At 38.2% G+C, this 16446-nt stretch overlaps 1 protein-coding gene across 2 annotated transcripts; it reads left to right on the top strand.

Moving 5' to 3' along the window:
- Positions 1-485: 485 nt before the first annotated feature.
- Positions 486-2197, top strand: LOC113301668 (nascent polypeptide-associated complex subunit alpha-like protein 2). 2 transcript variants are annotated; one of them, XM_026550451.1, is made up of 4 exons: positions 486-625; positions 748-835; positions 1309-1433; positions 1540-2197. In XM_026550451.1, the coding sequence occupies exons 1-4, from the start codon at positions 593-595 to the stop codon at positions 1885-1887; spliced, it is 594 nt and encodes a 197-aa protein (XP_026406236.1). In that variant the 5' UTR covers positions 486-592; the 3' UTR covers positions 1888-2197. The 2 variants fall into 2 exon arrangements, with proteins under 2 accessions (XP_026406236.1, XP_026406235.1); XM_026550450.1 differs by having other exon boundaries at positions 486-658.
- The last annotated feature ends 14249 nt before the right edge of the window (positions 2198-16446 follow it).

The following is a 16446-nucleotide window of genomic DNA, read 5'->3' as shown; positions in this document are numbered from 1 at the left end:
AAGATAGACTTGGTTTCTTATTTGGGTATGTTAAAAGATAGACTGGTTTTCATAAATGGAAAGTCAAATGTTATAAATTTACTTATCAACCTATTAAGAGACATGTCTCTCTCCTTTTTCTCTATTAACACAACAAAAAGACTACTTCTCTTTTTTCTTTCTCCCATATCAGATGAATGAAACCAAAAACAAATTAGGAAAATATAGGAAAAAGTGGTTATCATAATTAATTTTCTTAATCTTTGTACAAAACCAAACAAACTTACCATAGTAATTCGCCTGTGTCGTCCTATCATAACGGAAAAGCTTCTTTCAACGACCGATTGCCCAACAAAATGAAGGCCATAATAAGCCCCAAGATCACGAGACTTGGTCTAAGTTTTTTAATGGTCCAACAATTAAACGGTTAAGATTTTTAGATCCGCTAGATAAGATCTAATCTAATATTACTGTATAAAAGGAATTTAAGAAACATCATCCTCGATACACTCCCACAAATATTAAAACCCTTATACACACACCAGTATTATCTTCAAAAGTGATAAGCAAAACAACCACTGAAAGGCTTCGCTATTCTCAATATTCTCCGAAAATGCCAGGACCTGTAGTTGAAGAGGAAGAACAGGTGATCTCCGTTAAGGAACAGCAAAAGTTACAAGTATGTAACATGTATTTTTTTTGTGATTATTTGTATTATTCTTGGGTTTTTGCACTTTTTCTTATGATTTTTCCGGTGGGTTATTATAGGAGGATGAACCCGTTGTTGATGTGAAGGAAGATGAGGATGAAGAAGATGATGATGATGACGACGACGAGGACGATGAGAAGGAAGAAGGTATGGATAGCTCTGTTTTTTCTAGGTTTTTTTCTCTTTTTCGGGTCTTTTGGATATTCAATTCTAGGGTTTCTATAGTGACTTATTTAACTTTACGATGTTGGGCTAATCTTCATCCGCGTTTTGGTTGATTTTATATTTACTCATTGTTGATTTCCAATTTCGCAATTTTCTACAAATGGCTTGTCGGATATACAGATCCGATACTGTTAATGCTCTAATTGGCTTGTTAGTTTTGGCAATATTGACATCGTCGAAATCAATTGTATATTCTCTGTTTGAATACTACTGCCGAATTTGATACTCAATTGATTATTGATTTTAAATGATTACTAGTCACAAAGTTTACTGTTTACAGCTCATAATATCCTCCAGAGGTATAATTATTGGTTATACATTTGACTGGGAAAGAAATGGAATTCATTTGTGGGATTATTATGTTTTGCTGCTGAAACTCTTGCCTGGTAATGAAGGTGTAGGAACTACTGACAGCTCAAAACAGAGTAGAAGTGAGAAGAAGAGCCGTAAGGCAATGTTGAAGCTGGGAATGAAACCTGTTACAGGCGTTAGCAGGGTTACTATCAAGCGTACAAAGAACGTAAGCATTGAATAAACATTCTTTTATATTCAATCGTTTTGTTTATTATATGATGATGATGATGATGGCCCATTGAATTTCACCTTCTTTACTTTGGTCTTTTCAGATACTCTTTGTTATCTCGAGACCTGATGTATTCAAGAGTCCAAATTCTGAGACCTATGTCATATTTGGAGAGGCAAAGATTGAGGATTTGAGCTCTCAGCTGCAAACTCAAGCTGCCCAACAGTTCAAGCTGCCCGACGGTGGTTCTGTCATGTCGAAGCCTGATGTATCCGGTGCAGGTGCTTCACTTGCTGATGAGGAAGAGGAAGAAGTTGATGATACTGGGGTGGAGGCTCGTGACATTGATTTGGTGATGACCCAAGCTGGTGTTTCCAAGGGAAAAGCTGTGAAGGCTCTCAAGACCCACAATGGGGATATTGTGAGTGCTATTATGGAGCTCACCACCTAGGTTGGTCACATTGCTCAATCTTGTACTGTTGATGAGTGTTTCTTTTTTCCCTTTAGGCCATGGTACAACTTTTGTTAGCATTCTTAGTTTTGCTGTCATCATTTTAAGGATGGGTTTGGTTATTGCTTTTTGAGATTTGGAACAGATTTGGCACCTTGAAGGTGCGTGTACATCACCAGATTAAGTTCACATCACCAGATTAAGTTCATTTAGTATGTGACGTGAGTCTTTTTTGTCAACTATCATTGGTAATGCTAAGTCATTTCATGACACGGCCATATAAGAATGGGAAATCAGAAAAAGCAGACTCCACCCATCCAATTTACACTTTTTTTTGTGTGATTTCATTTAGGTTTTTCTACAACTTCCATTTGGCATGTTCTAAATATGCATTATCCAATATTGAATGTTTCATAGTTGTTTACTAGTAAATAATTTATTATGAGCAGCTGATAACAATGATAAGATTGTCAAGCCTTGTATTTTTATTTTGGCACCCTGTTGTTCCATTTAAACTCTCCAGCTTCACCAGTTAGACACACATTTGTGTCCCAGTTTCATCATCAGGGAATTTTTTATGTTCAAAGATAGAGTTGTTTGTATTTCTTGTACTAGATTGCCGTGTCATAGGGTTTGGTTTTGATCAATGGTTAAGGATTTGCTGTACCAAAAGTACAGTGGGATCAACCTCTCTTTTATAATAATGGTAACTGAATTATTGTCCCTACTTTTGATGGTCTATACAAATATCCTTATCACATAATAATTATGTCCCTCTTTATCTATAAGCCCATCAATAATTTAGGGACTTCCAAATATACTCCATTTCTGCTTCTTCTTATCTTCTTTATTTCTCATCCGGAGAAAAACGATCGAGCTCACCATCATCTTCATCTCCGTCGCCACCACCATCTTCATCGTTACCATCACCACACCATCTTGATCGCCTCCACTACAACCAGCACCACCACCTCCGTTACCTCCGTCACCACTATCAACAGATTTATTAAGGTCAATATGTTCTGCTGCTGTTAAATTTAAACTGAGAGATTGAAGAACGAAAGGTGAAATTAGGGTTCCTGAGATGAAATTAAGATTGTGATCGAGTTAGATTATCAAAGAATCATCATCATCTCGAGTTCCTCCACCAAAACCAGCACCATCACCTCCGTTACCTCCGCAACCGCTACCAACAGATCTATTAAGGTTAATATGTTCTGCTGTTGTGAAATCTAAACTGAGAGATTGAAGAACAAAAATGTGAAATCAGGGTTCCTAAGATGAAATTAAGATTGAGATCGAGTTAGATCAACAAAGAAGATGAAGTTTCTGTTTGATTTGGGTCACAGTTGGTGACGGGAACTATTGGTGCTATTTTAATGGAGGTTTGAATTTGTGTTCGAGATCGAGTTCAATATGTTGATGGTGTTCCAGGTATAGAAATTGTCCTTTCAGTAACCTACTTACTTCAGTTTTTATTGGATCAACTACTGTTGTTGATCCCGTTTATTGGATCAACTCTTATTGTTGACCCAATTTTTATTGGATCAACTAATGTTGTTGATCCCCTAAATGGGATCAACTATTGTTGTTGACACCTTTTTTTAGGTTGGTGGTAATGACAGTATTATAATTGTATTTGTGTTGGATGTTTTTGATGGTGGTGAAAGGTATAGTTGTAGTGGTGGTTATTTTTGTTTTGCGGCAGTGGTGGTGGATGTTAGGGCAGTGATAAATTTTGCTTTGAATGATGTTTATGCTTTTACGGGATTAATTGTTGTTGTTGATCCATTTTATGGGATCAACTCCTGTTGTTGACCCAATTTTTTATGGGATCAACTATGGTTGTTGATCCATCTATGGGATCTACTCCTGTTGTTGACCCAATTTTTTATGGATCAACTACTGTTGTTGATCCTTTCAACTCCTATTGTTGACAATATTTCCTTGGATAAGTATAATCATGCTTGTAGTTTAAATCATGCTTTGTAGTTTAAATCATGTAAATTTCTTCCAATGTTGAACTTGTGGTGCAATTGTAGCATGACTGACTCCATGTCAGATGATGCGTGTTCGACTCACGCCAAGTTCACTCTATTTACATGGATCGACTTTTATTGTTGATCCAATTTAGTGAATCAACTACCATTGTTGATCCACTAAATTGGATCAACTATCGTTGTTGATCCCCTAAACTGGATCAACTTCTACTGTTGGTTCTATTTTTATTTGGATCTACTACTGCTATTGATACAAAAATATCTGAATCAATGGTGGCAGCGACGAACTAGTGGTGGTGGCGGCAACAAACTAGTGGTGATGGAGGACTGGTGGTGGTGTAATGGTGGTGGTGAAATATTAGTGGTGGTAGCGGTTGGTAGGTGGTGGTTGTTGAACGGTGGTGGTGGAATGGTAGTTGAATGTTGGTGGTGGTGGTGCTAGTGGTGGTGGTGAAGTGGTAGTGGAAGAAACTTGTTACATTTTGAAATAAAGAAAAATATTATATGGGTGAGGGTATTAAGGTAATCTAATTTTAAATGGGTAAGGTTATAAAAAAGTAGGGAAAAATTTATTGTTGTATAAGGATATATTTATTGGGTGTCAAAAGTAGGGACATATAAAATAATGTACCCTTTATAATATTTGACAGAACATTGGTTACGGGAAAGAGATAAACAAAAAATCATTGGGGTCAAAGCCACAAAGAAAAGTCCTATTAGTCATCTCCTTTGTTGCAGATCAATATTTGCTGGAGCAACTTCATTTTTTTGCAGATCAATATTTGCTGGAGCAACTTCATTAAAACTAGAAATTTGCTTGATGTTCTTGACCTCTTCTCTCACCAACTTTAAAAAATATGGATTTTTTTCTTTAGCAAATGTATGCAAAATAGGTCTGGGACGAGTCATGGAAGATAACTTGACTAATACAAACCGGGATTGCATGGTCCCAAATTTTGGTTGAAAAGTTTCTCATTTGACTTTCATCTGCAGCCTGATTGGCCAAGCCATCCGCTAGCGACTTCAGGAATCTGTCGTATTCTATAATTTATTTCTCCAATCATCCCTGAGATGTGCCAAGGGGGTTCAGCAGGGATGTGAAAAACAGAAAGTTTTCTAAGTCCGTTTTGAAGAGAACTTTTGGCCATTGCCTTTCTTTTGTTGTTCTTGATGCTAAAAGCAGAGCCCAAGTTTATGCATTTAAGGATGTTGTAACTCCTAGAGGTTGAGCTAAAGCCATAATTGTTCGTGCTTCAGAATCTCTGCAAATGAAACCCGCCCTTGCGAAACCTGGATGCCCCCTGGCTGCCCCATCTGTGTTAATCTTAATCCAATTAAAGTTTGGTGCGGACCACCCTACCGAAATTCTTGAGATTCTTTTGGCATTTCTTGAGTGGTTAATTATCGGAGAATCTCCTGGTAACACAGGAGGTGAGGATTCTATTGCCACAGAATATTCTTGTTGTTGTTTTTGCGCCCAAGCTAGGATATCTTCTGATGTTGTTTGCTTTTGGAAATCGATTAGTTCATTCCTGGCCAACCATAAGGTCCAAAATAGAAAGCAGACAGAAGAGATGACAGACACTGGTGCTAATTGTTGTAGAATTTGGGAAATGGCTGTTTAAGGCGTTAAAGGGCATGTGGGGTTATAGTTGGGGTTTGGTTAGGTTGATAGCTGAGTGAATAAAGTGTTCCAAGCTGAAGTCGCAGTTGGGCAGTGAATTAGCAGGCGAGACGCTGATTCCTGATTAGTGTTGCATCTGAGGCAAATATCCGAGTTGGTCAGATGGATGTGATGTGGAAGAGAGAAGGTTGATAGACCCTCATTGATTTCTTTCCACAAGAAAAGCTAAATTTCCGGTAGACACGGTAAAGTTCACAAAAATTTTGTTGGTGGAAGGGGGGTTGAGTATGTTGATCTTGGGTTACACATTTGTATCCCGATGAAGTAGTGTATTTTCCAGATTTTGAGTGGGGCCATATTATTTTGTCTTGGGGGCTATCTTGGTGTAGGTGAGTGTTTATTATTTTTTGAGTTGTAAGATTGGGTAGGGTGTTTAATTTTTCCTGGTTCCAGTTATGAGAGATTGGATCAATGATATCAACTACTTTCAGGATAGGGTAACATTGAGTTGGGTCTAGGTTTTGGGAATGGAACCCAATTGGCTTCTATTGGTGTTGACAACCCATTTCCAATACGATGAAAAATCAATTGTTTTATGAGAGGGACGAGTGAAGCTAATTGTCTCCATTGGTTGCTGATTGAGATATTTTTCACCGCAGAGACTTCCACAGATGGAGTTAGGTTGTTCACGTAAAGATTCTTTTCATGAGAAGTGCCTTGTTATGATCACTGCTTTTTCTTATACCTAGCGCTCCTTCAGATATTGGTTTTGTTACTTTATCCCAATCAATAGGATGAAGCTTTCTAACTGCGAATCATGTCCCCAGAAAAAATTCCTGGTGATACGATCTATTTGTTTGTGGACATTGATGGGTAGATTTTGTGTTTGCATTAGGTGGTTTGATGTGAGGGTTAGGGAGGTTTTAATGAGGACCAATCTTCCATCTGGAGTCATACATTTTGTCATCTACCCTTTAGCGTTTGCAGCTAATCTTTGAAGAAAAGGCGCAAATGTGTGATTAGATGCTCTTCCTTGTTTGAATTGGACTCCAAGATAGATTGGAGGTTTTGATGTGGACGATATATCGAAAAATTGTTGAAGATTAATTATCTCAACTTGATCCAATCTCAGATGATGAATAATTACTGATTTGGAAGTATTAATTACCTGGCCCGCCGAAGTGCTGTAAGAGTGAAGCAGTTTCTTGAAATGGAGATTACTCTGAGCAGAGGATTTATAAGTGATTAGCATATCATCAACATACATTAAATGAATAATTGGTGGTGCTTTTCTTTAAATGTTAAGTCCTCGAACCAACTTTTGGTTTTGAAGGTTTCTCAGATTTGTAGACAGGATTTCCGCACATATTATGAACATATATGAAGATAGTGGGTCTCCTTGTCTAATACCTCTAGTTGGGCTGATATATCCATGAGGTGTACCATTTATGTTGATCGAGTATGTAACTGTTGTGACACATAGCATAATATAATCTACAAATATTGTTGGAAATCCAAGTTTAGTGAAGGTAGCTTTGATGAATCCCCAATCTAAGCTGTCGTAGGTTTTCTGGATATCCAGTTTTAAAGCAATTTTTGGGTCTTTGGTGAGGCTTGAAGTTTTTATATGGTGGAATAGCTCTCCAACAATTGCTATGTTATCATGAATTGATCTTTGTGGTACGAAGGCACTTTGAAAAGGGCTTATTAGAAAAGGGAGTAGGGGTCTAATTCGATTAACTAGGATTTTTGCAATGATTTTATAAGTGACGTTACAGAGTCCTATGGGTTTGAATTGAGAAGGCTTTGATGGGTGGTCCACTTTGGGTATTAGTGTTAGGTTGTGTGATTCACGAGTGGATGTATATTAAGATCATTGAAAAAACTATGAACCATAGCAATCAATTGAGGATGAGTTGTTTCCCAAAAAATTTGAAAAACTTACTCGGATAACTATCTGGACCAGGAGCACTTTCGTATTTTATGGAGAATAGAACTTGTTTTATTTCTATTGCAGTTACCTCCTTAGTAAGAAGGTGAAAAATTGGGGTACAACAACCTCACCCAATATTTCGCTTAACAATCTGTTTGGACTAACTCCAATAAACTTTCAAGAGAATCAACGAGACTCAATCTTAATAAAGTATATCAAAAAGTTATATCTCTCTTTCTCGATTCAATACTTACTCAAGCAAATAGAAATCTGTGAGTCTAATTGAATACAAGAGAAATCACTTGAACGGTACCAAAGACCAATGTTCAAGTATCAATCAATGTAAATCAACAACCAAAGGTTGACCAAAGTTTGGATATTCTAATTGATTGATTCAAACGCACAACCTGTGATATTTCAATTATATAACAAAATATAATGCGGAAAAAAAATAACACAGACACTAAAAGTTTGTTAACGAGGAAATCGTAAATGCAGAAAAACCCCGGGACCTAGTCCAGATTGAACACACACTGTATTAAGCCGCTACAGATACTAGCCTACTACAAACTAACTTCGATCTGGACTGTAGTTGAACCCCAATGAATCTCACACTGATCCAAGGTACAGTTATGCTCTTACATCTCTGATCCCAGCAGGATACTACGCACTTGATTCTCTTAGCTGATCTCACTCACAACTAAGAGTTGATGCGACCCAAAGTCGAAGACTTTAATAAACAAATCTGTATCACACAGAAAAGTCTACGATAATAGATAAATTTGTCTCCCACAGAAATACCTACAAGTTTTATTCCGTCTTTTGATTAATCAAGGTGAACAGGAACCAATTGATAAACCAGACTTATATTCCCGAAGAAAAGCTCAGTATTATCAATCACCTCACAATAATCTTAATCGACGCAGCGAAAAAAGATATTGTGGAATCACAAACGATGAGAAGAAGATGTTTGTGATTACTTTTATATCTTTCCTACGGAGATACCAATCTTAAGAAAGTCGTTACTATTGTACTCAACACGATAGAATCAGTAAGATCAGATCACACAACTACAAGAAAGTAGTATCGGTATGGCTTCACAATCCCAATGAAGTCTTCAAGTCGTTAACCTACAGGGTATCGAAGAAACCTAAAGTTGTAGATGGGGAAAAACGATTTGCTGGTTTTTACGGAATTGAGGAGATGACCGTGCGGAGACTCCTTGAACCGAGCAAATGCTCAACCTCACACAGATGCACTGCAAGAAGGGTGTGCTTTAAGTTCGAGAGATCAATCTGTAGGACTCCGGCCTAAACCAAGCCAATGGTCGTTCCAGAGTCAATTCGGTCACAAGAGAGGATGGGTTGATCTGTAGGAGGAAAGCTGAGAAATGTGTGAGATCAATGGTGATCGAAATTGTAGGTGTGTTGTGTATTCTGCGTAAGAAAGTTCTGAATGATTGAATTTACTCAGACGATGAGTTCGTGTAAACGAAAGATTGTCTGTATGAACTTGTCGAGATATTCTTGTCCGTTTCAATCATGATTCAGAGGCCTTTTATATTGCTCAATTGATAACACCATGATCCCATGAAGTGTGACAGTTGCTGGAGTCAAAGAATGGGGAAGTGGGAAATCGTGTTGAAACCAGTTGCTCATCGTGCGGAGACTGGTTAACTTTCCACCCACTACTTTTCTAACTCCTCCAACCGATTGAACGACTTGCTCACATTCTCATCGTGTGTATGAACACACGTGCCGTAGACCGCCAGACCAAAACCCTAGTTAATATCCCCCCATGTGACACGATTGATATCTCATGAATGTGGAGTCTGCAAGACAGACGTGTATTTAGTTATTCAGTTGATGACTTTATGGGACTATGAGTCCTTGTATTGCTGAGTTGAACATAATTTACAAATGTTCTGAGACTCATGAATCGAACATGTCTGCTGAGACAGAAAATATCATTTCCGAATAAATGTTGATAACCTGAGAAAATTGTGCTGCTGAATCGTTGAATATTGATAGTTGAACCAATATTCCTTAGTCTGAGCAAATATTTCTAGTCTGAGCAAATATTACTCATCTGAGCAAATGTTGCTCATCTGATGAATTATTGAATATTGATAGTTGAACCAACATTCTTCAGCGTGAACAAATATTGTCCATTTGAGTGAATGTTGCTCATTTGATAAATTGTTGAATATTAATAATTGAACCAATATTCTTTGGTGTGAGCAAATGTTGATTTAAGATGCTGGCATCTGAGATGAGTATAATTATTAAAATGTTGACCACGGGATCAACGTAAAATTGTTAATGTTTGAATCTGTTCAGAATTATGTTTTTTGCAGAGCTCTGGATTGGAAACCATAATTTTGATCAATTGCTGAATTGATGATTTATTGAAAACCATTCATGATATGAAGGAGGGACCGGATACATGTGATGATGAATCGACCGTGTATCTCCCAGCTGCTCAAGTGAGCAAAAATACCAAAGTCTCTGAAGACCAGTTGGTGAAAGGATGATTAAATGTTGGTTTAATGATTTACTAAAATAATGCTCGTGTGAGCGTTAGGTAGTAAAACCTAGTTATGAAAAGATGAGGGACCGATCAAGAGAGCATGAGACCGGCCCTTGGTGGACGCGAGACCAGCTGATGATCATTTGAGCAAACTCCAAGTTGTTTGAAAAGAGTTTGGACCTAATATGAGCAATTGAGCAAATTAGGTCAAAATTATTAAAACATGCGGGACCGGCTATTTACAAGCCTTAGGGACAGCCTTGCTCGGTCAATGGGATATGCCCGTGTTACCATAATTTTCGTGTCTCAGTTCTGAGAGTTACGATATTTTCTGGTGCGCGTTTGAGCAACATTTTGAGAAAATATGAAGGATCCAGGGTTTTGCTGAAACTAGGAAAAATTCATGAGATGATGAAAATAATTAATAAAATATGAGATCGCAAGGTGTGGGACCGGCCACGGCAGGGCATGGCCGGCCAGCTAGCAAGCTCGGTCCCGCAACACTTTTCCCAATTTTATGTAATTTTTATGTATTTTCCCTGATGTGATGGAAATACCATGAAACTGAAGAATTTCATGAAATTAAGGAATTTTCATGATATGAGAGAAACATAAAAAATTATAATAAAATAAGGGGCATGTGGGACTGGCTAGGGCCCGATCCCATGAGTTTCCCTAATTTTATATTATTTTCATGACTTGAAGGAAATTTCATGAATTCAGGGAGTTTGCTGAAACTAGGGAATTTCCTTAAAGTGAAGGAGTTTCCATGGGATGAGGGAAACAAATAATATTAAAATAATGTGACAAGAGTGCGTGGGACCGGCGAAAGCGAGGGCGTGGCCAGCCGTCCAATGAGCCCGGTCCCGTGCGTTTTTTCCCGTATTTTACATAATTTTCATGAGTTTAGGGAAATATCATGAAATCAGGGAATTTTCATGGGATGAAAGAAATAACAAAATAATAAGGAACCATGAGGTGTGGGACCGGCCACGGCTAGGGCACGGCCGGCCGGCTAGTGAGCCCTGTCCCACGACACCTTTCCTAATTATTTTATTTCTTTGATGCGAGGAAACACCATGAGACTGGGGAGTTTCCTTGAAACGAAGGAGATTTGCTTAAATGAAGAGATTTTCATGAGATGAGGGACAAATAACAAAGTATGATAAAATATAGAATTGGGCGTGGGACTGGCCACGGCGTGACTGTCCGGTTGGTGGGCCCAGTCCCCCGCCTTTGCTAATATTTTATTATTATTATTATTATTTTTCTTCCTATTTTGCATAGGTTCATCGTTCCTTCGTGTTTTGGAATGCTCGTTTGTGCATTCAGGTGCTCGTTTATGCATTATTGCTGAGTACACTCGCACCATTTTGGTCGGGGCTTACTCAATAGCTGCTCAGATGCCCTTACGTTGAACATTTATCACTAACCAGTGGAATTCTACTGGGAAGAACTACTAATTGAAGTGACGAAATGTTACGAAGAACCGTAGAGTAGAATATTGTTGAATATTCAGTTAACGATTATAGATAATTAATTGATGGCTCTATACTAGCAGGCATGCTGTCTAGGAGCATTAATTATCTGAGAATTGAGTAATATGAGCTTGTTGAAACGTCATATCTCTTTTACATAGTCAGGGAAAACCTTGTTGCATCCTGAAGACGTTATTGCTCTATACTAGCAGGAAAGCTGTCTAGGAGCCGTCCAATATTTCGATTCTATAAAGAAGTAATTACTGAAATTGCTCAGTATTCATGAGATGTGCCGTTGTCTCAGCTGTGAGACTACACATCTACATATACTCTGAGAGACAGTATTCTCAGTCATAGATTTCATGGCATGAGCTTTCATGCTTCAATCAGAGACATGAGCTTCAATACTCATCTGATTGCTGGATCAGGAGCATGTATAATTATGGTTTTACGATTTTATCCCTTGTCGAAAATTCACCATCTACATTAAGTCCCCTGCTTGGTGAGGGACATTCATGTTCCTTAGTCAGCACCGAATGGTGATTTTCCAGTTATGAACGAAACAAGTAATTGAACTTAGTCGTAAGATAAGATGTTATCGGATTTTCGATCGCGCGAGCGAACCACGGCTTGAACGAAGATCCCAGTAGCATGATAGAGCATCGAGCACAAATTGGTGTAGCACTGCTGATTTGGTGATCGAACCTTGGTTGATTTAGGATTCATGGGTCCGGGCCCAAGAAAAGAAATCCTTGTTTTAGGAACAAACGCTCGTTCGTTTGTTAGTTTAAGGAACAAACAAAATAGACCTCAGTCTGATGATATAAAATTTTATCTATGAGCTTTCAAGAAAACCAAAATTTCTTTTTTATTTCTTTTTAAATATGTGATATTTCACAAAGTGGAATAAACTCTCGTTTCAAAGGTGGATGCTCGTACGAGAGAAAAGTTTTTTTTAATAGACGTGCGTCTGTTAGTAATAAAATTTTGTTTATGAGCTTTCATGAAATTATTTTATCTTCGAGCTTTCAGAAATCTTTGAAAATATACTCTCGCTTCAAAGACAGATGCTCGTGCGAGGGAGAAAAAATATATAGATATATTTTTCAAATTTACGTGAGTTTCACGTTAAATATTTATACATTTTGTAAACTCATGTTTTGATTTTGAACAACTGTTGAAAGTAGACCATTATACATGGTGAAATAATGTCTGTATGTGAGTTTTCACAATTGTAGAATGGACGTCTGTCTAGTTTTTGAAAAACCAGTGGATGTTAAAATTCACGTGGGTTGTTCACGGTTTTATGAAAATCAAGTCATGATTTTGAATGATGAATTTTGATCGTCATTTTGTTACACGTTTGTTATTGGTATATCCATGACTCCATGTCTTTCGCCTCAGATAGTGGTGACTTCTGGTTACAACCACTCTTCTGGCCCTTCCGGGGAACTCTCCAGAAATACCATGTCAAAGATGAAGACTTTTACAGATGTTCATGCCGAGGTGAATCAACCTTTCAGAGACGCTGGAAAGTTGATGCATTGTATGTCTCTCGATCATCTGGGAGTCGTCCGTGGCGGAATCAATGCTTTCTTAGCCTTAGCGGATGCAGAAGAGAAGCAGGGACGAGATGAGTTATTACTGAAAAGGAAAGCTGAAGATGAAAGGCTTGCAGCTTATCAGCAAAACACTGCCGGCTTCAGCAAATGAGACTAGCGGATGAAGATGAAGTTTGATCTCGCGCGGAAGGCGTAGCTTCTGATTCAGATGTAGATGAATGAAGAATTTCGTCATAATTCGTCATCGGAAAATTCAAAAGTCAGGTATTCATTGAAAATGTTGTAGAATCTTTGTCCGATGTCGGATTTTCATGATCTACCCATGTTTCTTCATCCTCAGAAAATTTACAAGCTTTTTTAAAGAAGATTTTCAGATTTTGAGCATGTTTAAGGATCGAAATTGACGAAACAGTAAACTCCCAGGAGACTTCCAGAAAATTTTCAGCTGGTATGTAGTCCAATGTTTTGGCCACATCTTTTTGCTCGTTTCTCCAATTGCTATGAATTTTGGATATGTTGTAGAGGACATCCATACGAAGAGAATGCTATATGACCCATACCTATATTATTTAACAATTTCTCCCAGATCGCTGCTTTCTACGTGACAGTGTAAAATCATCTCAGGAGAGCTTGTAGTAAAACACTCATGTTGTGTCTTTAGACCACTCTCTTGTGTCCGGAACGGTTGGTGAATGATTTTAATGTCATCGATTCATTTGATATCAGGACCCCTTGTTTGATACATGAGCATGGTGCTTGCAGTGCCATCTTGTTTCTGTCAGTCGTAGAAACATCACTTCTGAAAACCTGGTCACGGGACCATAACTGAGGTTGCTCTCAAGAGGGGGTGATGTAATGACCATGGTTGCATGTCTTGGTGGTAGAATTCCTTTTATGATGAATGATTAGCACATGAGAGTCTGGTGTCACGGGTCTCGGACTGTGAAACTGATCATCATGATCAGTGGACTGTCAGTCCCCAGTATATTGTTAAATCTCTCCTTTTCGTTTTCTCTTCTTCTGGCAAGACTTGGAAAGAGGACCCAGGTAGAAAAATTGATGTAAAGACCCCTAGGTGGTCGAAGTTGAAGGTACCTTGACGAAGGACTTAGTGGAAAGACCTGGTGGAAACCGATCGACTGTGGAAGTTATGAATCTCGTCTAAGAATTGCTGCTTGCATATTGTATGCTCTGGAAGCTGCAGGAACCTCATACGACGTCGTATGTTGATGCTTGACCTCAAATGTTTAAGCTAAGAGACTGATTTATCCCATGAGACAAGAATCACTCAATTTGGAGTTGTAGAGGTGATAGACACATTTTTGTGTCTAATTTGTCCTCAATGTCCGTATTATTAGTACTTGTTTTTGTCCTTATTATGGTGTTTTGTGTGTTTTTAGGTATTTTTTGGAAATAAACAATTTTGGAAAAATCAGCTCGAAAAGTTGCCCGGGGCAACCTTGAAGGACAATTGTTATTCGGACTCTCACTATTGGTTAAGGGGCACCTCAGTTGGACACCTGCTATTCGCACCCCAGTTCAGGATAGGGGGACACCCTTCCTTCTTCTCAAATTCAAATAAACTTTTTGGCGGGAAAATATTTTTACTCTCTGGAAGATTTTCAATCAACAAAATGAAGGTGTTATAGGGAGATTAAATCGCTAAAAATTTGTGGTATTGTTCCTGGGACATTTAGAAATCTATTGCGAGTGTTGTGGTCGATTAAATTTGGCTAGAATTTCCTAGGGAAGCCACGAACTGGAAACAGGGAAGAACGTGCAGAGAAGAATTATTCACGGGATTTCTTGTGTTTGCGTATGGCTGAGATGATCTGGGAGAGTTATAACTATTGTTTGATGCGTATAAAGTCTAAAAAAGGGAATAATCAGAGCTGGAAACGCGTGGAGAAAGAAAATATCTCAAAATATTCTCTCTTCACTGCCCGAGTAAAGAAGAATTATTTGGAGTTATTGTGAGGGATTTCAGCGTGCATGTGAGTATATAAAGGCTCCTTGGGTCGACTACCAGGGCTGTCGAGAGTTTGGGGTCGAGAGGAGAGCTCAGGAGGCGTGAATCAAGAGTTTTCAAAACTCTGTTGTTGCTGCTCCTGCTGCTCGTGAAGAACAGGGAAACGGCGACGGTTTATTCATCCGTCGTAACAGTTTCTTCAACTGGATTGCAACGTTTATCTTCATTGTAACAGTTTCTTCATCCTCGTTTGCAACATTTATCTTCAGATTTGTAACGATTATCTTCAGCATAAAGTTGAGACTTGAAACAGTCGGTATGTAACGCACATGCGCTGTTGCAGATTTCCTGTTTCATTGTTTTCTCTTCTTGTAAATACGAATTGAGCTTAATAAAATATTTTGAGAGGTATTTCACCATGATGAGCTAAACCCAACATTGGGACAACGGAGAGGCGATTTTCGTCAGTCTGGTAAATTTAATTTATTCTTTTTATGACTTTTGCATTGATTTAAAATTGAAAAAATTATTTTGATTAATTAGTTATCATTTTATTTGATGCGGCATGCTTGCTTAAATGTTTGATGTCACATGCTTACGATTTATAACTAATATTCTGAGAATCTATATTGGTAAAATAAGAGTTCGTACATTTTATGTTTTGAGCGATAATTGTTAAGGATAAATAAAATGTACCACATGCATGAGAATTGGCCAAGTCCTTAGTCCCAGTAACTCTCTACCAATTTGTCAATATATTTGTATATATATTTATTTTCTAAAAAAAATATCCTTCACAAGTCCGAGAGTTTGAACCTCATTACTACAACCACAGAAAATATTTAATCAAGAGGTCAGCCGGCGAAGCATGCACATTTGTAATTTGTAATCCCGTATAAAATTTTCAGATTTCGTAGACCTGACGGTAAAGGACATATCTTTCAGCTCGTATATCCGACTGATGCGCCCTTTTGGTATGTTGTAGAAGAGACATAGACAAACATATTTTGTTCAGGAAGAATTGTCACATTCCTCACCATTGGTACGTTTTTCTAAACCCATGGCCTGAAGTGTGTTGTATCTCATTCGTAGAGGTGATGGGAACATCTTGTAGAAGACTTGGGATTGTGCCCGCCCATCGTGCAAGCTTTGGAAAGACTTTCATGTGAACATATTTCATGTATACACACCTTGGTATAAATCATTAGTTCTTGGAGAAGTCCGCTTCGTCGAGCAATACTTCAGAGGTTAATTGATGAATCCCTGTCATGTGGATGTTGCTCTTGAGACCGTTGTTGATGCTAGATCACGATTGAAATTTCTCCAGAAATTCTTGTTGATGCTGAGACCATGAACGGATATCCTCCACATATCCTTGTTGATGTCGATACTATGCTTGGAGTTGCTCCAGATACAAGCTAGAACCATGATTATAGATATAGCCTTTCCTCCTTCATCCAGTGA

Source organism: Papaver somniferum, chromosome 8, assembly GCF_003573695.1.
Source record: "Papaver somniferum cultivar HN1 chromosome 8, ASM357369v1, whole genome shotgun sequence".
NCBI classification, from domain to species: Eukaryota; Viridiplantae; Streptophyta; class Magnoliopsida; order Ranunculales; family Papaveraceae; genus Papaver; species Papaver somniferum.
This window is presented reverse-complemented; position numbering and strand designations above follow the sequence as displayed.